We start from the raw sequence: 22,447 nt of genomic DNA, 5'->3' as shown, positions 1-22,447 counted from the left end.
CCTTCAAAAAAAACAACTCACGATGGCGCCTGCTAGCAAAGTTTCTGAAGCACAAAGAGCCCGCCGCGAATGTGAATCAATGCTGAGGAAGAAGGTTGGCCGCACGATCAAAAAGCAAAAATTGAATTCCAATCAAAGCTGTCCTCTTGAGATTTCCGATGAGGGTGAACAGGCTGATGAGCAATTTTTTTGCAATCCCGACAAAGATCAATTCCCACCGGCAAGAACTCAGCCAATTGCACTTGCCAAATGCCGCAATCATATGGTTTACAGTGTTTTATATACATGATAAGTCCGTTAAATACATAAAACATACTTTATAAACCCATATTACATACATTTAAACCCATAATATAGGCAAGTGTTCCAAATTTGACCACCCAAAAAATGATAACTTTTGAAGGAGACATCTCAGAGGGATGTGCTATATAAAATCCTTTTCTACAAGATCCATAGAGCTCAAAAATGTGTTGTATGGAGTTATAGGGTTTATGGTCAAAAAGTTATGGGGGGTCAAAAAGATTTGCGGGCGCGGGGTAGTCAAGAAGAGATGCGGGGCACTGTATGCACCATCCACTTGATGAATGGGTGACCGGGCAATTGAGTGGAGTGATTATCCACTCAACAATCCAACCAAGTCATCATATAGATACACACCACTAAATGACCCGGTCCAGCCATCAAGCGGAGAGTGTATCCACTTGCTGACTTGTTTGTCCACTCAATGACTGGGTTGATCATTGAATGGGGTGCATGTGGGAGTATCATGTGGAGTGAATATGTTATTGACTTGATGGCTGGTAATGATTGGTCATTGATTGAGAGGTACAGATGCCATTGATGCCTGGACTCTGGACCAGCCATGGCTGCAAGGGGCCATGAATCTGGTGAGGTGTGTCCACAAGGCATAGCACATTGAATCAAATTGATTTGAGTAATTGTATTTGATTTCAAATCAGGTTGAATAGTGGCCTGGCAAATTTCATCTCAAATATTCAAATAAGTTTGAATATCTACTGAATTTGCCACTTGGGGCCTTTTGGGCCCTGGAGGACTGCCGCCCCTAAGTACCGCCCAGCAGCTATCATGGTCCCGCAGGGGGCATCAAATGCGCTGCAGTTGTACTGTCAAATTAGCTGCGAGTGTGCAAGGCAGGTCCAAGCGGGGACTCACCAAGCCAGGAGTATACCGTACTGACCACCACCACCAACTAAGACCCAAAACATCAAACCATCAAATCTCAACCAAAATTGTTCTCTGACTGCGACTCCTGAGTGGCCAGAGGTAAGTTTTTCTTTTCCTTTAATCTCTACTAAATGAAGATCAAATGGTATTGGCTAATCATGATCCTCATTTCTGTTTTTTTCCAGCTAGAATCACGGATGCCACCAATGGAGATGATCCCCCGCCAAAAACCAAATACACAGGCCAATCTAATCCGTCATCATTTCCAGAAGTTCTTCTCAATAAAAAGCAACGTAAATCAACCGGTGGTAACCAATCAGAGACAGCGGTCTCATTCTTTGCTCCTCCTGATTCCAAAGGAAAACATCTCTGCTTGATTGATAAATGTGGCGAAGCGCGCATGGCAAACAAGACAACAAAGGCAAATTTTGTGAACCACATTGCTTGTAAGCATCCTGGCGAATGGAAACTTGCCCTTGAAGTTGTCAAGAATACCAAAGAAGGCATTGAAACTCCTCAAAGCTCTGGTTTCCCAGCCCTTGTCATTGATGCCAATATCTGAATCCACAGGACCTCTTCAAAATATCATGCTCAAGTCTTGGCAGTCCAATTTCAACACTCATCTTCTTGACTGGATCATTGAAGGCCAGCTGTCTTACTCAAAAGTAAAAAGTCCAAAATTCCTCAAAATTATTCAAGGACTTGACCCAGGGATCACAGTCTGTAGCAAACATACATTTTCTTGGCGAATCAAGGCACTTTATGCCAATAGTAAGCCTGCAGTATTTAGATTCCGGCAAAATGAATCTGATTGCTTCTCTTTCACAACCAATATCTGGTCCTCAGCTGGCGGAACCCCTTATATCTCACTCACATGCCATTTCATCTCCAAAGAATAGAATCCAATTTCAGCAACCATTGGATTCAAACTCTTCCAAGAAAATCACACCGGTGCCAACATCCACAACAAAATCCTCCAGATCTTGGAGGAGTTTTTTTTCCATCCCAAACTCAGCTCAACTTCAAACAAAAAAAAAATCAATCCACATTGCTGATACTTCTGACAACAAATCCGGTTCATCCAATGCCTCCAACAACAATTCAAATAGCTGATCAGGATCTCCTGTGGACGATGATGCTCAATCAAGTGAAGAAGTCAATCTCTCATATCTAGGGAGGTGAATTATATCCATCACTTTGGAAAATGCTTCAAACAACAACAAGTTTATTGAGACTGCCCTCACTAAAAAACTCTTGAATTCTCCTGAAGCTCAAACCCAATTTTTCACACACATCCTCAACCTTGCGGCAAATGAAGTTCTCAAAGTTGTTGAGACTTCCTTGACTAAACTCCAAACAGTTATTTTACATATCCAAGTGTCCAATCAAGCCTTTAGCATCTTACAAGGTCTATGCAAGGATAAAAATTTCAAACAATCAAAACCAATCATCAACAATGCCACCCGCTGGAATTCAACATTTGATATGCTCAATCTAGCTCTTGTTCTGTAGAGACTGTAAAATGAAGATGTGTCTGGTGAGAGTCAAACTCACAGCCTCAGCTATGCTGAGACACATACTAGAGTGCTGCCTTCACCAACTAGCACTGCCCGCAAACGGGTGAAAAAATCCGGATTTTGTCACGCTGACAAAATCCAAATTTTGCCCTGAGTTCGAGCCCCGGCACTGTCGTCACCTGCTGTGGATTTCGTCACCTCCAACAGGTCACCCACGGATTTTGTCAGCTGAGCTCTGGCAGATTCAGATCTCAGGTCAACGCTCCCTGGCAGCCAAAAATCACCTCTGGATGGCCGGTCAAACCGGTCATCAAGAGGAATACACATCACCTCAATGAGCGGTCAAACAGGCTTCAGTCACTGAGAGGAGTACACACCCTCTCAATGGCCGGTCAAACCGGTCATCAAGAGGAATACACATTGCCTTGAAGAGGGGAACACACCCCCTCCATGTCCGGCTTGGCTGGACATCAAGAGAAATCCTCTCAATGGCCAATCAAATTGGTCATTGAGAGAGAGATTCTTGATACAGTTTTCATTCCTGTCATACAATACGTAAGTTCTCTGTACTCTTATTTCCAAAAACCAAGCGAGGGTCCTGACTTATATTTTGTGTGATCTGGATAGATTTGAGAGAGGATCAAAGGAAATGCTGCTGCTGTTGCGGCCATTGATAAGTTACAGTTGGCCATTGAAACTGCCAAACAAGAAGTGCCCGGGCTGCTCAATGTCTTTGTCTCCGAAGTCATTGATTTGGTTGAACAGGTTGATAACAAAGTTGCTGACTCTTAATCATCCTCCTTTCCTTTCCTATCTACATTGCTTTGTCAGTCCTCCCTTCTACCCATTCACACAACTTCCCTTTGTTTTTTTTGATTCATTTGAGTGCAGTTTGGCTTTGGTTTTGAGACAAATCAAAAGCGACCCATCCACTTCACCATGAGGAATCCTCTTGATGGCCAATTGAACTGTTCATCAAGAGGAATCCTCTTGATGGCAGATCAAACCAGTCATTTAGAGGAAAAGAAACCTCACAATTCCCAGTTTGACCGGCCACGGTCATTAAGAAGAATACACATCCTCACAATGACCATTTTGACCGGTCATCATGAGGAGAAAACACCCTCTCAATGACCGGTCAAACTGGTCATCTTGATGAATATTGATCTGCCATCAAGAGGATTCCTCTGGATTCCTCTCAATGACCAATTTGATTGGCCATTGAGAGGATTCCTCTCAATGTCCGGTGTGGAACTTCTACGCAGGGCGTGATCTGAGCTTGGAAGGGAAATAGCAAAAACTAGGTAAGTTTAGGCTAAAGGTGCTTGAAGGGCTGCCTTCCTGTATTAAACTCTGGGAGAAATTTACACTAAGAATTTAGTGTGGCTAAATCAGAAGAAATATTCTTAAGTATTTTTACTACAGACCCTAAGAACCAGGACTCTGTGCGTGGGATGAGAGGTGTTATAGTTTGACGTAAGTGATTTTTTAGAAGGGTCAATTTATATTTGTTATGTTATCAAGTTCTCAATTTATGATTTCAATTTATATTATAATTATTACTATTATGATCTTACTATTAGATGGGTGATGGAAGCGGAAGTAATTTCTTAATATTACTATTTATGCTGGCATGGGGAAGAAAGGGAACAAGAAGGGGCAGAAAAGACCTCCTTATATAGTAAATAATCTAGTCTGAAAGTGGATTTTACAAGTGTGAAATAGAATACTACTTTGGGATGCTGTACAGTTGTAGTGTTGAAATACTAATCTATATTGGGAAGCTGTACATGATATTTGTGAAATAGTATACTACTTTGAGTTGTGATCACTTGGATTGTTCCTCTTTGGGGTGAAAACATGATCTAAGAGTAGATTTTCTAACATGTGATAATGGAATCTTTCAGCAGCGTCCCCTTCTGTCCTAGAATAAATTTGTACTATGTAAATGTGTGTGATTTGTACGTGAAACTAGGATTCTACTATGTAATTAAATATGTAATTAAATAGCCTAGTACTGGGTGATGTGCTAACTGACAATTCTGTGTGATCTGTAGATTGTATTTTAATTTGTACTAGAAGGGTTTTGTTTGTACTTTATAACATACTATTATATTAATTTTTCCTTATTTTTGATGTGTTTACAAGTGGTTTAGTCTTACCACACCGGCCAAGCCGGCCATGGAGGGGGTGTGTTCCCCTCTTCGAGGGGATGTGTATTCCTCTCTATGACTTGTTTGACCGGCCATCAAGAGGGTGTGTACTCCTCTCGGTGACTGCAGACGGTTTGACCAGTCATTGAGGGGATGTGTATTCCTCTCAATGACTGGTTTGACCGGCCATTGAGAGAGTGTGTACTCCTCTTGGTGATGTTTGGCTGCCAGGGAGCGTTGACCTGAGGCAGATTCAGCTCAGCTGACAAAATCCGTGGGTGAACTGTTGGAGGTGACAAAATCCATGGAAGGTGAAAACAGCGCCGGGGCTCAAACTCGGGGCAAAATTTGGATTTCGTCAGCGCGACAAAATCCAGATTTTGTCACCTGTTTGCGGGCAGTGTAGGCTACAGACGCTTGTGGCTGCCAGCTGGGTGGTTGGTTGGTAGTGCTCATGGGTCAATCCAACAGACCTCCATACTGTGGTGATAAATCATGGTAGCAGACTAACAGACAACTTAACATGTTCAAAGACCAGCAATCACCAAACTTCTTTCTTCATAAAAGAAAAACCACCAAGGTAGTCAAAAGGATCAAAAAAAGAAGTCTAAATCTAATAAGAAGAAGGCAAAAACAAGCTCTGGCAAACATCAAGTAATCAATGTGGTGTGGTAGGCTAACAATAAGACTCAAGAGATGGTCAGTATTTGTTTTAGACTTTCAGTTAGACCTTGCTTGCTAATATGATATATTATGTTCTATATAACAGGATCAAATAATTGACAATGATTGGAACCTGTTTGAGTGGATTCATGATTTTTTGGAGAAGTTTCAGCAGGCATTGGTTCACACCCAAGGCGAATGCTACGCAACTCTGACAGTTGTAATCTCATGGTACAAGGCCCTGATGGACCACTTATGGTATTCAAAATTGCATATGTCACTGTTTACATAAAATCATAAAGCCAATTTTGGTTGGGAGATGTCAGGGTGCATAAAACTTAAAGCAACATCTCCCAGCCAAAATTGCAGTTTATGATTTTATGTAAAAAAATCTTATGCAACTTTGAATACCATAACTGCAACAAAACATTGAAGAAATTCACTAAATCCCAACGTCCATCAAGATCAATCATGGTTCAAGCTGCATATTTTGCTCTTGAGAAGCTTCAGGGATACTACTCCGTCCACTCCCACCACTCTATCCTTGTGGTTGTTTTGGATCCGCGCTTCAAGCAAGGGTGGGCCGTTACGTTACCCGTAATTGGGAACGTAACTGTAACGTAACTTTTAAAGCTACGTTACCCAGTAGTTACAGATACCTTGATTTTAGTTACGATATCTGCTGCAGAAAAAGGGCTGTTTATTTTCTAGTTACGTTACCCAGAAGTTTTCAACAAAATGGGTTATGTTACAGGTTTGCCCAAATTTGGGTAACTTTGCCGTAACTTTCCAAGAGAAATGACTATCTGTGGGTTTTTTTGTTCAATATGAGTACGTATTGGGCTCAAGTTGATGTAAAACAGCCACTGATGCCAGTTTCTGCCCAGGGTGTGAGGTCAAAATAGGTGCACAGTGAGGATTGAACCCACAACCTGAATGTTGCAAAACATACAAGAGGCAAGCACTAACCATTATGCTAAATTAATTATTCAAATGAACAATTTTTTGGAAAATGTTGAACAAAAAATTTCCACCCCAAAAAAGTTACGTTATCCAAAACCTCCAAAACTCAAAAATAAAAAAAAGTTACTTTACGTTACGTTACTCAAAAAAAATGTTACGTTACCCAAATGGCTAATTTGGATAACTAAAAAAAAGTTACGGTATCCAATTAGCCCTCCGTAACGTACCGTAACGTAACTGCCCACCCTTGCTTCAAGTTCACTCTTTTTGAACAAAGAGGATTCAACGCTGAAGATGATGATGTGGATGCAAATACCAAGACCCAGATTCAGTATAAAGACAAAGCAATGAAGGTTTTACGAGCAGATTTACAAGATTACTCTGCAAGAAATTCAGTCAAGAAGGCCAAAGCAAGCTCTGAGGCGACCAGATCCAAATCAGTTTCCAATCAGAACAAAGGGAAGTATCAATTCCACCCGTTACAAAGCTACAAGAAGATTTTGAAGCCATCTGCAGCCAACAAAATCTTGGCCTATCTGCAAATGCTCCAACCGTCATTTGAGAAAGATATTATCACTTGGTGGAAGGAGAATCAGCATCTACTTCCTACTTTTCAGCAATTGCAAAGGACTACCTCTGAAATTGCAGCCAGTTCAGCAGCAAAGAAGCTTGTCTTCTCTCAGTCCGGTAATTTGGTTACAGTAAGAAGGGTTTCTCTCTCAGGTGACTCTGTTGAATCAAACATGTGTATGAGGTCTTGCCTCCGTGGCAATCTGGTTGATATAGCTTACAGTTCTCTCAAAATTTATGAGTAGTTTCCACTTCTACTATGCTTTTTTCTTTCATTTTTTTTTTCTCTTCAAATGAATATATGTGTCAGATCATTGATTGGCTGAAAATCATACATAAAGTATGAGAAACTTTAAATAGCTATGAATAAAAATGAAATACATGACCATGAAGATAACTACACAATCCTGGATTGTCAGAAACAAACAAAAACACCAAAAATGTGTGTTTTTGGTGTATATTGGAAGTTTATCAGTCAAATATCTCCAAATACTTGAATATTTGACAAATCAGTATTCGAGGTGCCCAAAAAATGTGTCAAATAGTAATACCACCGTGCTATTTCTTGTGTGTCCAAAAGAGATTTTTCTCTGTTGGAGGCAGTGGATTCAGGAATTTGGGGTGTTTCCTGATTCAGGAAGGCCCTTTCTGCATCCCCTCCTTGTGAAGGAAATTGGGTTTGCATGAAAGAATTCAGGTCCATTTATTTCCTGGATTTTGGTCCTGAAAAAGCGCAGGAGTCAACTTGGACCCCCCCCTCCCATTGAGATAACAACAAAAATTCTGTTACATTACCATTATCTATGCGTTACGTGTAGCATAACTACCCTTTTTTGCCCTCAATAGCTTCTTTCTGCCTGCCATTAAGGAGTACATTGCTTGGCTCTAAATGTTCAGTTAACATCAGTTACAAGCATCATCCCTGTTATGAGCTGCAGGCGCGTGCCATAGCCTATGCCTGGGACATGTTGTTGTTCACTTACATGTCATAGCTTCCTCCCACAATGGCAAGCCAAGATCCTCACACCCTCCCCATATAGCAATTACTTACTTTGCAAACACAAGTGTTGGACCCAGATTCATCCTTCCCCATCAACAACCATAACAATCCCCTTAATGGACAGTCTCTTCTGGCCATCTAGAAAGTCAGATACTTCTCTCATTGTGCCCTGCAGGCGCCATCAAGGCAATTTGACACAGTTTTATTTATTTATGCACTTCTCTCACTGAGTTTTGTGTGCAACTAGAGGCCAAGGCGGCTCCACCGCTGCAGGGCACCAATCCAGTCTCCTGTTCTGCCACATAGCTGCCCAAGCCACCTCATTAGCCCTTTAATAGGTAGGTCACCCTTCAATAGGTAGGTCACCATTCACTGATATCACGACTTGCCAGTGCCTGTTGGAGAATGATCTCAACAGCAAATCTTCCTGCAGCAGGGCAAGCAGGAACTGGGTGTGTCAAAATTCAGGAGGATTGAATGCAATAGTGTAATTAATGGTTCTTGTGATTTTCAAACTTGGCCATATAGCAATAGAGGAAAAAAGAAACTGCTTCACCTCTGAAATTTTGCATGTTTGCCCTCCCTTGCTATCCAATTCTCAATCTCTATCACCTCAATCACACCAAAACACTCCTCATATTGTATTTAGATTTTACAAAGTAGCAAAATACCAAGTTATCCATATATTTAATTCCAGAGATCAATGTAGTTCATACTTAAGTTTCCAATCAGCTTGTGGGTACATCCAAAATTTACCTCCTTTAAAATTTTATTACGTTCTGAGTTATTGAAATGTTGTCAATAAATGTGCTGCCTAATCTCTAACAGTACAATATTTGAAAGTTCTTCAAGATTAAAATAGTAAACTAGAGGCGAAGGCGGCTAAGCCGCTGCAGATTTCAGGGAAAGTTTTCCAGCTCAACCCCTGCTAGCTAATATCACCCACAATCACATCCCCCCCCTTCAGATGACAACCTGGAATTACATTTCTCTCCTTGCTCCTGATTTGTCATTGGTAACCCATGCTGCTCATTAGTTAAAATGTTTGGGAAGAATATGTTGGTAATGGACTCAAACACCATGATTTTTACCCAGATCAAATCTTCTCAGAATTGGTTTATTTTGGGTTTAACCGTGGTCAACCCTGCAAGACTATCATATAAGGCAAACTCCAACAAATCTGGACACTGTTTAGTTTGTGGCATATCATGCTATTATGGGGGTTCACAATAGGATAAAAATAAAAATTTTCTAAGGCCTTTATCAACAAATTTTTAAAAATATGGCAAGATGTGCAGGACTGGGTGTCCCCTGAGAATCAGAGCAACTTCTTCATTTTTTAAAAAATTGTTCATAAAGGCCTTAAAATTAGCTCCAAATTTTTATTTTTATCCTATTGTGAACCCCCCTATTGCTAAGCCCCTCCATGAGCATCAGTTCTTGAAATTCAAGCAAGCTGGAGACTTTAAATACATTCAAAATTTTATTACTCATATTGCACAAGGCACAAATCAAGTAGAAATTGCAGTGCCTACCAACAACTGTGGGTAGATAAAACTGAGTATAGAGAAGAGCAGATGAGGGAAGGTACAGTAGAATTGGAAATGTCATGATTCAAAGCAAGAGGTCAGAGAGAGAAAGGAGGTGTGTAGACTCCCACTCCCAAGAAGTGGGACTTCTTGGGGGTGGTCACGCGAGTTGAGAGCAGCATTGCAGATTGGGTTGGGTGGCGGTCAATCTGTCGTTGGGTGATAGAGAGTATTAGTAGATCATTCCGCAGGAAGAGAAAGAAGGGAGGAAGGTAGACTTCCACTCCCAAGAAGTGGCTCTTCTCGGGATTGGACACACACCAGATGAGTTGAGGGAGTATGCTGCGACTGATCTGCCATCGTTGAGGTCAGAGAGAGAAAGGAGGAGGGAAGACTTCCACTCCCAAGAAGTGGGACTTCTCGGGGGTGGACAAGCACCACACATAACAGATCGGATTGCCCGGCGAGTTGAGGGAAGCATTGCAGATCGGGTTGGGCGGCGGTCAATCTGTTGTTGTGCGATAGAGAGTATTAGTAGATCGTCCCGCAGGAAAAGAAAGAAAGGAGGAAGGCAGACTTCCACTCCCAAGAAGTGGCTCTTCTCGGGAGTGGACACACACCAGATGAGTTGAGGGAGTATGCGGCGACCGATCTGCCATCGTTCAAAGTGATAGAAGCTGTTGGTGAATCCACATGGTAATGGTTTTCTCTTGGGGTGTGTACCAGGCAATTTCATGTGGTGTGTTGTTAGAGCTGCAGGTGATAGCCACACGTTTGGTGTCAGTTGAGCTGGTTTTGAACGTTGAAAAGCTTGGATATGCGTGCACCTGCGGCTCTGGGGAAAAGGATGGGGGAGGTGGCGGCCTGCTTGGGAATGATGGGCGGGCCTCATTGTGTGCCAACACGGGCAGTGCTGGGCAGGAACGGGCTGCTCAGCGCGAAGGCCGGCTGGCGGGGGACAGCGGCGATGGTGGAGGGTTTAGGCTTGAGTTTCTGGCGTGGTTGAATTTCAAATGCTCGGGTGGCCCGCCGCATTGTTCAGTTGTGGTGGTGGTGGGCGGGTGGGGACTGAAAGGCAGAAAAAAAACATAAAAAGGGCTCAGTGGTGGTGCTGACCGTTGTGAGGATAATGATGAGTCACGAGACGTACATACTGCTGCTGAGGCGCGTGTTTCATGTAGGTGAGATTGGGTGAGCCTTGAAAATGGCAAGTTGGCACGCAGGTTGGACCAAAGGGAAGAGTATCGTGGCGGTGGCCATAGTTGCCAAGGCATGGCAGTGTCAACACTAACAAATGAGGGTGCTGGCGGATTTTGGACTGTGTACGACCGCATATCTAATATAAAAGACGGCTGTGTTGGGCTTGATGAATCCCCAGGGCGTCCTCTGCCGCTGCACTTCCAGTGTGCGGTTCGTCCTCAACCCCCTCCGCTGTTGCACTTGCACAGTTTGAGGGGCTCTACTCGGTGGCCCCCCTTTGCATAATGCCTTCAATGCGGCGCGCTGGGGGCCATCCACCCACTATTTTAAACCCTGCTAGACAGGGATGGATAGTGGGTCCAGTTTGTGGGTTTTGGATTTTGTGTTGAGAAGCCTTGTTCATGTGATCTGTTTTTTGAAAAGGGGGAACCCTTGCATTTTTTTTTGTAATTTGGTTAATTTGTAGGGGGAACCCTTGATCTTTGTTTCTGTGTTTCTCTGTCTTTAGTAAACTTGGATATTTCTACACAATACACAGGGCAACATTGTAGAAAGCCAGGAAGAACTTCTATTTATCGTCAGATGCATCAATAAAACAAAATTTGGAAATTCTGAATCAAATACTGAGAATAGATACATGCAATTGACATTAGTGAATACCAAAGGATTGATAAGAACGGGATCAATCAAAATCAGTTGGTCCACCTTGAGAGGGGATATCAAGAACTTGAGCGTGTGCATAAGCGCCAAACAGGGTTTGGGTTTAAACCCAACCCAACCAGGGAGCAAGGTCAGTGACTACTCCTCCAGACTATGCGTATGCATATGTCCCCCAGGCGGGAATAGAAGCTTCAAGCTGACTTCTCCACTCCAACCCACCCGTGGCCACTACTATACCCCATACTATACACATACACAAAACCCGCGCGCGGCGGTGCCTATAGTACACAACTCACGGTTATAGAAATGCCCTCTGAGATCCTCCAAACCTCTTGAGCCTCGAACCCTTCATCCCCCCTGAAATCCGACAAGTCTTCAAGAACCCCTCCCAATGTATCCTCCCAGCCAGACCCTTACATGATCCTCACAACACATCACCCCACCAAGTAACTAAACATCACCCGGCCTCTCAACATCACTCCTCAGCCCACACCGGCTGCCGAGCTCACATCGTGCTCCGGAAACAGCATCAACGCACACTCAGCTCAGCTCAACTTCAATACAACACATCAATTTGAAGCTTCCATATATTCTACACACCACCCAGTTGCTTTCTTGTTATTTTGTATTAGTTTGTTACTCTCATTAAATGCAAATTGGAATTGAAAAATAAGTTCAATATTGAGACAGATAATATGGTGACAAAACATGTGGATAGATTTACAACCAAATGTTTCTGCCATACATGGAGATTTAAGGGTTAAAAGAAAAACTGAGAGGCCTGAAAAAAATGGAATTGAGAGAAGAGAGATGTAAAAAACAGAAGAGAGATGTAAAAAACAAGTGCAAAATGTGGACCAAGAAAGACATGAAGTATAATCTAACATCATCGCAGTGTTGCTATGATTCATTCGGTTTCCCCTTTGGTGGCAGATATGAGGGCTCCGTCCGCTGCATCTTCACCATCGTCCAGTTCCACACCAAGGATTGTTTCCTCCATTTCTTCATCAACACCACCAAATAGTTCAGCCGCTAATGGATTACCATCCTTTACCTTGTCAATCATTTGATCCCAGTCTGATATGTAGTCCCGGTTGGCCAGAGGTTGACATTGCTGCCACAGCCAGTGAATCTTATCCGACCACTGGTGCATTAATGCACCATGAGCTTCCAAGCGTCGCATAATCTCTTGCTTGATTACAATATACTTGTATTTTTGCGAAAAACCGCCAAACGACAATTGATCCACGTGATCTGGGGAAAGCTCTTGGCCACCGTCTGCCAAATAGATATCCAATTGAGAAATACCTGTTGAAGGTTACATTGTCAGAGCATCTTTATCTAAAAATAAATCAATGGCACAAACACCTGAACTGACGATCTGCAAGGTAGGCTACTGATTTTTCCAGTCGATTGTAGTGAGCCACTCCCCATCCCACAGCCCGGCACAATTCTTGGGCGAGAAGCTGCAATTCCTCTTGCACCCGGCTGAGAGTTAATGTTGCAGTAATCCCCGCACGAACATCGCAATCAATTGCCCAAGGAGCTTTGGAATGGTAGTATAGACCATCATTCCAAAACCGATGATCGATCTCGAAGGTAACAAAATTGTCACACGTCAGGGGATAGTCAGCTGCATCACTCAGTTTCTGATCGGGGAACTTTGTGACATAATTGGCAAAGCATCGATTGAAGGCATCAATGTACTTCTTGACCGCTGGTCGGCGCGCCTGTAGGGCTTTGTATATTTTCTCCTTGAGCTTTGTACCCAAACGTGCACCGATCGATTTTGATTCAAGAAGAGGGCGCTTTTTGGCTTGGATGTGTACTGCCTGTACAAACAGGTCTGCTTTGGCGCTCCAGAGGAGCAAAAGAAGTTTTGATTCTTCATCTGTTCCAAGCAAGAAAGTCAGATCATTCACAAATCACCGTACCAGTTATAAGACATATGAAACATACCATTCATCACACCACGCATGTCCTGTTCACCTGTTAATTCATTCAGCTCCTCCCGCAGATTTTCTGAAAGCTCTAAGATGGAAGCCAAAAGATTGTTCACTTCTTCTTCAGTAGCTAAAAATATCTCAGGTCCGCGCAAGCGATTCCTAAAAATATGGGTCTATTAGACAAGTAAACGTGGATTGAATTGATTCACAAACACTTGCCTCAAGAGTTCTAGAACAGCCTCTTTCTTGTACAACAAGACCAACTTCATACGACGTTCTTCCTCATCCTCTGTGTGATTAGTTTGAAAATTCCGCTGTGCATTCCACTGTTCTTTGAAAAATTCAATTGTGTAGTTTGTGGGCGTTGATGAGTGCGGGTTTTGAATGTTTTGCAGGCCAGAGAGAATTGCTCGAGCTTCGTCACGGCGTTTCAAGGCTTTTCGAAATTTCCTCTCAAGCCACGAAGCTAGAATTTTTGAAGAGTTAACCTTTGGAAATTTTGGGGTTGGTGAATAAATACTTACGTAAATTTGTGATACCTGTTAAATTCAGATATGTCAAACAGTGGGCGATTGAACCCAGTCGGTGGTTCCTTGTTGCGTATCGTAGTGGGCTGACTAGTTTTGAAAGAGAAGACCATAGGCGTTCAAGCCCCTCGCCATCTGAGAGACCCCATCCTGTATTGTACCGGGGGTGATAATCAAGCTGACAGACCCAGTTGTGAACATAGGCATGAAATACGGAAGTCCCAAACTTGATTCGATGGCGATGTTCCGAAAGCAGATTTCTCTAAATGACTCAGACAAATAAGATGTAAGTAGAAACACAAGAACAGAACAGAGAATAATAAACTCACCGCATCCATGTATTTATCAAGAGAGCATCCGATGTCGTAGAGAATTCCAAACTTCCGTTCCTCGCCACACTCCGAAATTAGCTTGTCGATAATAGCAATGGGAAGACATCGTTGCTCGCCAGACTTGAATATGTTACCCATATATATGGCTGAGTCATGTCAACAGCAGCAGCCCATGAGTCCTGTATCATCACAGCCCTTCCAAGTAGACTCATTGCGCTTATCATCTGCAGCCTTATGTGAATCAGTACACCGATTGGCCTGATGATTATCAATTCAAAATAGTTTTTAGTGATTGGGTTTCATGAAATCCTGACAGGAAAGTAGTTGAAATGACCTTTGAAGGGGGGCTGAGCTCGATTTCCTTTTCCCTTATGACCCGTTTCATATCATCAAACTCCTGGGGTTTGAGGAATATTCGAGGAGTTTGAAGAGGTCAGTAGTCCTTGCTAGCATTTGCGTGATGTCGATGTTGGAAATTACCATCAAGGCACACAATTAGCTTGTCTCGTGTGGCGTCCGGGTAGTCTTCGGTGTTTGGTGGACGGGGGCCAAAACAGGCAGGACAAGACTCAGTTGCAAGGATCTCTTGCGGTTCCAGTTGTAGAACATTATATACGAGCTCGGTTGACTTATTTTCCAACGCACGATAAAGATCAATGGCCAAAGAAAAAGGCTTCCGCATCTTGCGAGCCTAAAAGTGTGAGGAGTGTGAGGTTTGAGGTTCAGATGACAAGTACTGCACCGGAAGCAGTAATACTGAAAAGTACTCACATGTTTCTGTTTACGAGCAAATAATCGTTCGGACCGAGGTTCAAGCCAATCTCGCAAGGCAGTCGTGAATGGAAAGGTGCCAACTTGGCAGTTATTCCATAAATGATGATGAAAAATGAGCAGGGGGAGGGAAAAAGCGGTTTGAGGTCTGATGGGTGATGCTGGGAGGAAACCGTGCTTGAGGAGACAAACAGCATCGCTTGTGCAGTTGCAAAATTTGAACTTAATTCGATGCTGGCCTGATAATTAGAAATTGTAAAAATCTGATTCTGACCCGAGCAAGCAGACATCATGGGGACTTACTGAATATATCCACCATGTCCACAAAGCGACTTCTCTTTTCTTGTGGAAGACAGTTGCATCTAACAAAAGGAGTATACGCATTTTGACCAGACCAGTTCTTTGTGCGGCCCTTCAGGTCGATGTACACCGCAAACAGTTGGTCCATAACGCTTGTCCAGTTGAATTGCTGGGCTTCCTGTCGCCAACGCTCCTTGTCTGCTTCGATCGCTCGATCAAGGTCGTCGTCTTCATCAAGGGGCGCAACTAACGTTAACCACTCGTCATCCAGTGTGTCGGGGCTTGTGTGATTGCCACTGGTACCTGATTCGGGCTCGTATGGGTTCTCCATCAGATGTTCAATGACCTCTTGATCGCGAGACAGTTGTTGGTTCTCAATATCACGACGAGCCAATTGCAGACCTAGAAATCTTGTACGTGCGGCAGCAATCCGTTTGGCGTTTCGCATTCTTCGAAGTCGTTGAGTGAGGGTGCCGCTCACAGGAGCCTTGTAGAGTTTTAATGCCATCCTGTGTGTATTTAAAAAAGCAAGCGTTTCACATGCAAAAAGAGAATAAGAACCTTGTGCAAGTAAGGTGAATGACAGTAAGCTACGTGCCTGGAAAATATAATGGGTGATTCTCATTCGGCGCCGGGCGGCCAGAAGACTTGTGGTTTAAATTCCAAGCAGTATCGGATGCATTTAAGTCTTTCGATTCATGCGAGATGGGGAGTCGGGCAAGGGCCTGGTAAGATTTGAGTTGGTTGTTGGAAACGAGCAAAGGCGAGTCGACGAGAATGTTGGAAAAATGCCGAATCAAGCTGGAATCAATGGAGGGTTGAACAATTGATCATGTAGAGAGTTAAATGATCAATTGCAAAGTCGAAAACTGACAGCCTAACATGTGGAGAAATGAATGAAAGCGTTAGCAAGAAGCAAGTGCCCAAGCAGATGAGACTAGTATTTCCTTGATGCAGCTAGCATGAAGAAGCTATACTTCAAAGAGTGTCCCAACCAAGTTCTTAAGTAGATCGGGATCACTCTTTGAAGGTCCAGCTCCAAGGCAAGTGCATCAAGTCAAATTGGCAATGCGTACAATGCGGAAAGACTTACTCTTTATTTGGGTGAGATGCCGATGGCAGTTGGCCACGATGGAGAATAATTGCTGGCAGTTTGCAATAGGGGGCGGCGCGTCAAGTTGGCGAAGCGGTGGGTGGAGGGGGTGCCAGTCAAGTGGGTGAAGCGGTGCGTCAAGGTGATGCCGGTAACGTGGGTGAAGCGTTGAGTGGAGGTGATCCGTACACCACGGGTGCAAAACAATATTTCAAACCCGCTTTGACTCCGGCTTCAAAATATTTTCCAGCTTGAGTGGGGATAAAGCATTATTCCTATCCCCAAGTGCAACTTTTTGGTTATAAGAACTGAACATGTAAAAATTTGGGAGCAAGAAGCAATCAATCATATTTTAGATGTGCACTCTGATGTAAAAAAAATTGGGAGCATGGAGTAATCAATTAATGTTTCTTTTTTCACATTATGTCCTTATTCCTTAGCACAAAAACCCTTTCTGAGTTATTATGGGAAGTCACTGGGAGGCTGAAGAGCAATTGGCAACATATGCCCTATAGTTGTAAAAGTTTTAGAATTAGACTGGTAGATCTAATTCTATAGACTGGACATGGTGAAAAATCATAAGCGTGAAGAAACATAGTATTTATTACCACAGTTGAAATTCATTCCTTTTCTCAAAGAAAGCCTTGCTGAGCTATTTATTATATTTACTTGGTATGTATTTTTGTTAGGTGCTCAAATAGATGTGTACACTGTTTGATTAAGATATTGATACCCAAATTTTCATATTGGAAGTGGCAATTTATCCAATTTTTAACAATTTTGTAACAATTGAATTGCATTCTTAGTGGGAAGTGGAATAGATGTGTTTCTCCAAAATACAAGTTATTTGTAGTGAACACTGGTCATTTCAGTGGTGATGATCAACATGTTTGAATGATTGAAACATCAATTGGTGGTATTACTGTATATTATTCACCACTTTCAATAATAAATTGTGGCAAAAAATGTCCTTGATAAATGTCCAAAAATTATAATTGGCAAAACAAATAATTTTCTCAGTTCTTCATTTTTCAAAAAGGGTATCCCAACTATAAGTGCCACTGACTTTATCACATTTCTACTGCTGGTCTTGAGACCCCCTTAATGAATCATAAGTATTTTACAGCCTAAGTATTCAGAATTGAAATGTTCCCTAATTAAAGGCTCTGGAAATTCCTCTTCATGTAATTCTCAGACCAAAAATATATCTATTTTCTCCCATTGCCAAATCACAATTATCTCTACCAATTATACTGCCATGCAATCTGGTCTAGCATCATTCCAAAAATCCTGTTAGCATCACACTAGCCCCTTCCTGAAAAGACCAATGATATCAATCAACTGCTGGGAAAATTTTTACGTCATTGATTTGTCAAACAGAAAAGGTTTATACCAATGTGTTGCTCCACCCTACTTTTACCTCCCGAGCAAATGTTCTCATGAAATCTGAAAGATGTTCTGGCCCACTCCCTAAACTTTTCACCATGAAAATAGTACCCTTTGGAAGGTGCTGTGAAAGTATCTGATTATTGCAAAGGTATTAAGTAGACAATTTTTAATGTCAAATAATGCTAAGGTGACCTTTTTTTGGGTACCTGGTAGAATTTGATGGGGTGGATACGGGTGTGGGTCCTGCTTTCAGTGCTACAGTACAGGTCCCCGGTATACACCCACCCTATGCTGATGCGGAGGATTGCACCGTAGCCATCAAACGGGATGGTGCCACAGCCCGCGGCTGGCCAATCTCACTCGCAGCACCGCAGTCCTACTGTTGGTTTACGTGTAATCCGACAGTAAGACTGCGGCAAATCACAACACCCGCCTTCGGCAACTTGCGCTTGACTCTCCGCGGCGCGTGCACTTGCGCTTGACTCTTGGCGGCGCGTGCACTTGCGCTTGACTCTTGGCGGCGCGTTCACTTGTATGTATCTCCGGGCTTTTTTGCTTCTTCCTCATCTATTGGCTATTCATCTCATTGCTTCCTCTCAGGTGATTGCTCTAGAACTGTCCTGGAACAAATGTCTTATCAAGGTTTAGGATCATATCCGAATGGCGGAAATCACAGTGCAACATTCTTTTCTAGTGCTCAGCCCACTAGGGAATTTCAAAACCACACGGAAGGCCAGAGGTGAGCAAGTCATGTTATACCCTCTTTTGCTAATGATTATATTACAAACTGATCAAAATCCTCAATTATTTTCTATCAGTTTACCGTTTACATTTGACAGACGTACATTCAATCCAAACCCTTACCGAAGTCAATGTAGAAGTACAGATCTGAACACAAACATTAACACCTATAATAACCAGAATACGGGGAATTACCAACTTCATCGAGGCTCTGTTGGGATAGGCCAGACCAATTTCAACAGCAGCAGCCGCCAAGATCATTCAACCCCCTCTCAAAACAACTTTCTAGATCCTCGGCAAGCTCCCGCTCATGTAGAACCTCTTCAAGTTTCTTCGCATCGAGCTCCAGTTCCATCTTCTCATCCGAATAGGTTCGGCCAGGTCAATTTCAACCATCCAACCAATCAGCAAGATAACTTTTCCCACTCTCGGAATGACTTGATGGATCCTGGTCAACTGTCTTCACAATGTCACCCTTGTGACAGGCGTTCAACCCAGCTGGATCCTTGTTGCGGTCCTTTAAAACAGTCAGAACAGCGTCTTGGTCTTTCGCAGTATGACCCGACTAACCCGGATCCTTTTAACAGGTCCTCGCAAGATACCTCTCCGTCTACGCCGCAATACCGACATCTTGAGTCCGCAGTGACTCCAGCAACCCGTAAGACTCAAAACCGCTCAGATGTTTCCACTTCAAATTACCGCTCGGTGGCCGCGCCACGTGTATCCACACTTCCAAATCTTCAAGAAGAGCTCCGACGCGGTGAAGAACAGCTTCAGCATGAGCGTGCCGAGGCAGTCAAAAATGGTAAATGTTTCAATTTTTCTGATTTTTTTACTGCCGGGCTCTGTTTTTTGTGCTGACTGAAGTGGATGTATGTGACGGTTGTGGTACATATCAAGCTGCCAAGAAACAGGCACGTGCTGATGCAAAGAAGAAGAAGTCCCAGGGAGCCGCAAGCAACACAAATCTACTTGATCCAGACGTATCCCTTGGGCTTGACTTCTCACAGATGGATCGGAACAAATCTAGGCTTGTCAACCATGAGGTTCAGAGCGAGCTCGACGACCAGGGAGAAAACTATTGAGATGGCGAGAACACGGCTGAAGGAAGCTTTGAAAACTCTGATCCTAGACCCTTGAGCAACCCTGAACCCTCAGCTCCACCAAAATCCAAGTCACAAATGATGTTGGCACCTCACCTGGTTGAGGAGTTGAAGACAATGGATATCGATGAGCTTCAACAATGAGTCAATAAGCATGCTCATTATGTCCGATTGTGCTCCGCTGATGAGGTGGAGATCCAAGAGGCTTACAAGGAGTTTCAAAGGCAGTTGCTTATTATTGCGGCAAGCAGGAGACTTCAATTCGATTCGGTGCAGTCCTATTTGGGTGCAGAAAACCGCACACGAGGTTCAAACATGTATACCAACTTTTGCCGGTATGATCCCGAGGCTATCAAGATCCGAGACGATAGTGCGTGCTTTTTTCATTCCCTTTGCACATTGCCAGAATCTTAGGCTAACTGATCAATATGTTATTGCAGAATCTCTTTCAATTCAAGAGAAAGGCTCAAAGTACGGAGCCTTATGGCGCGAGCTAGATGAAGCAGACCAGCAGAAGTACAAGGACCCAGAATTTCTAGCAACATTTCCAAATCCTTTTGTAAGAGAGCCCAAAACAGCCAAAGAAGCTTCCGAAGACGAGAATATTGAACTCTCCGACGCTATCGATACTGCTAAGAACAAGTCACGCAAAAGACGTTCTGGGAAAGGGTTTGACGCCAATCGTTGGGCTCGAAAGGTACTGGTTGATGTGAGTAGTCCATCCGCAGTATTTCTGGCATACCCCTCCCAGCTTCAGTTGATATTTGCTGATAGTTTGACTCGTTTCCAGTTAAAAAACTTGGAGAAGTCCCATGCTATCGAAGGGTACTTAGTTGTAGTATACCCTCACCTGAAAGGCAGAGCTGTACTGAGTGGGGGAAGTAGAATGGGCGAGTCGTTCCTTGACATCTTTGAAATCAATCCAAACCCAACTGGTGCGTTTCTAGATTTTGTCAAAGGCCAATTGGCTTTGGGGAAGGTTATGGGGGGAGAAGCCTTTCTCCCCCCTCGAAAAAGGAAACGATTGGCGGCAAATCCTCATTTGACCATTGAGAATTGCGCAAACGACCTGGGTAAGTGTGTGCAATCAGGTTACAGGCAGATGCAAAGCATATGAACAATGCTGATGTTTTTTGACCTTTATCTAGCCTCGGGGACTGTTAATCCCATACCTGGGGGGGAGGACATAGATCACTTACATGCAGTTCGAACAAAATTGAAATATGCTCTTTGTACGTATCTCAGTATCTGCACTGTTTTGTGTAGTGCTGATAATTTGCTCTTCAGTCAAAGCTACAAATGGTGTGGCACGTAGGGGATGGCCTGGCGAGAATACCCAAAAAAAATTGGCAAGCTTGAATGTTATATTGCGGGTCCAGCCAAATCCTCTTCAAGTTACACCAGCCTGTTTCTGTGGAAGGTCTGCAAATATTTCGGAGGGGGGTGCCGAACGACTTCATATTGCCATTGAAAATGGTTGGGTTGAACTTCTAGGAAGCCCCACAGCAGATGTCACTCAATGTCTGGGTGATACAAACAAAGAAACACTTCTCGATGAATCGAATCGAGTTTGCGTCCCCGTTGGTGCCATGCCACCTTCAGAAACTACAAGGTCTAGGAAAATACAAAAGAAACCGACTATAAAAGGTGCGACCATCAAATCTGCTAAGCCAACAAACTCAAATTCAAGAAAAGAGGCTTCATGCTCGAAATCCAAGGCAAGTAAACCATCCGAACGTCAAGTGGTGAAGGAAGCAAAGAAAAAGAAGCAGAATTATGTCTCATCTCACCATGCTGATGACAAGTCAGCTAGTTCAACTGAATCCAACAGTGAAGAATTGGAAGATGATCTTTTCAAGGGAAGCAGCGACAACGAGGACGGTGAAGACAATGCACCGGATGAGGGCGACAATGAGAGAGATAACTAAACTTTTGTCTCCACTATGGTTTTTTTATCATTGTTCAATTCCAAGTTTTTTTTTCCTTCCAAGCGCATGTCGTTGTAAATCTCTGGTATCCACATGTTTTGTCACCATTTTATCGGTCTCAATGTCAAACTTATTTTTTTTCCAGTTTACATTTTATATGAGTAACAAACTTATAAGACACAATCACAAGAAATGAAGTTAAAAAACTTAAGCAAGTCTGTGGTGTGAAGGAAATATAAAAACTTCAAATTGCCATGTGTTGTATTGACATTGAGCTGATCTGAGTAACGGGTGAGTGTGTTTTACATGGGGCCTATGCTGTTTCCGGAGTGCGATGTGAGCTTGGAAGCTGGTGTGGGCTGAGGAGTGATGTTGAGAGGCCGGGTGATGTTTAGTTACTTGGTGGGGTGATGTGTTGTGAGGATCATGTAAGGGTCTGGCTGGGAGGATACATCGGGAGGGGTTCTTGAAGACTTGTCGGATTTCAGGGGGGATGATGGTAGCTTACAGGAGCGTAGCGGATGTGGGCCGGTCCATGGAGTGGCGACCAGTGAGCCCCACCACGCGCGCGTGCAGGCGACGCAGCGCAACCAGGGAGGTGTTGCGGCTGCGGGCGAAGAACCACGGCGTGGCTATCAGCGCCAAGGTCCCGGCAGCTGAACCTAGAAGATCTAGGACCCAGCGCCGAGGACTCATCGCCGGTTCAGCATCCTTCGCCGTCGCCAAACCGCAAAGAGGAAAATTTTGCCCAATGGCCAACCGATTATCCAACCTCGCAAACCTCGCCAGATCATCAATGACCGGAAGTTGCCAACAACCAGAACCGGAGGGGGAGCCGACCCAAACTCAGCAAGATCCGCTCACCCAACAACAAGAC

At 43.5% G+C, this 22,447-nt stretch overlaps 4 protein-coding genes across 4 annotated transcripts; 2 read left to right on the top strand and 2 right to left on the bottom strand.

The window, feature by feature from the left end:
* Positions 1-12,347: 12,347 nt before the first annotated feature.
* On the bottom strand, positions 12,348-13,655 carry PtA15_4A496 (uncharacterized protein; the record flags this gene model as incomplete). The annotated part of the gene is made up of 4 exons (XM_053168385.1): positions 12,348-12,748; positions 12,819-13,331; positions 13,400-13,545; positions 13,606-13,655. 4 exons carry the CDS (start codon positions 13,653-13,655, stop codon positions 12,348-12,350), a joined length of 1,110 nt encoding a protein of 369 aa, XP_053019600.1.
* Positions 13,656-15,305: 1,650 nt separating this feature from the next.
* Positions 15,306-15,941, bottom strand: PtA15_4A495 (uncharacterized protein; the record flags this gene model as incomplete). Its single annotated transcript, XM_053168384.1, has 1 exon — positions 15,306-15,941. One exon carries the CDS (start codon positions 15,939-15,941, stop codon positions 15,306-15,308), a length of 636 nt encoding a protein of 211 aa, XP_053019599.1.
* A 2,486-nt stretch (positions 15,942-18,427) lies between these two features.
* Positions 18,428-19,624, top strand: PtA15_4A494 (uncharacterized protein; the record flags this gene model as incomplete). Its single annotated transcript, XM_053168383.1, has 3 exons — positions 18,428-18,537; positions 18,617-19,344; positions 19,440-19,624. 3 exons carry the CDS (start codon positions 18,428-18,430, stop codon positions 19,622-19,624), a joined length of 1,023 nt encoding a protein of 340 aa, XP_053019598.1.
* A 333-nt stretch (positions 19,625-19,957) lies between these two features.
* Positions 19,958-21,570, top strand: PtA15_4A493 (uncharacterized protein; the record flags this gene model as incomplete). The annotated part of the gene is made up of 4 exons (XM_053168382.1): positions 19,958-20,012; positions 20,083-20,351; positions 20,433-20,715; positions 21,137-21,570. 4 exons carry the CDS (start codon positions 19,958-19,960, stop codon positions 21,568-21,570), a joined length of 1,041 nt encoding a protein of 346 aa, XP_053019597.1.
* Positions 21,571-22,447: the final 877 nt, after the last annotated feature.

The sequence above is a fragment of the Puccinia triticina genome, chromosome 4A, assembly GCF_026914185.1.
Source record: "Puccinia triticina chromosome 4A, complete sequence".
Taxonomy (NCBI): domain Eukaryota; kingdom Fungi; phylum Basidiomycota; class Pucciniomycetes; order Pucciniales; family Pucciniaceae; genus Puccinia; species Puccinia triticina.
Note: the sequence above shows the minus strand (reverse complement) of the source record. Positions and strands in the feature narration are given on the sequence as shown.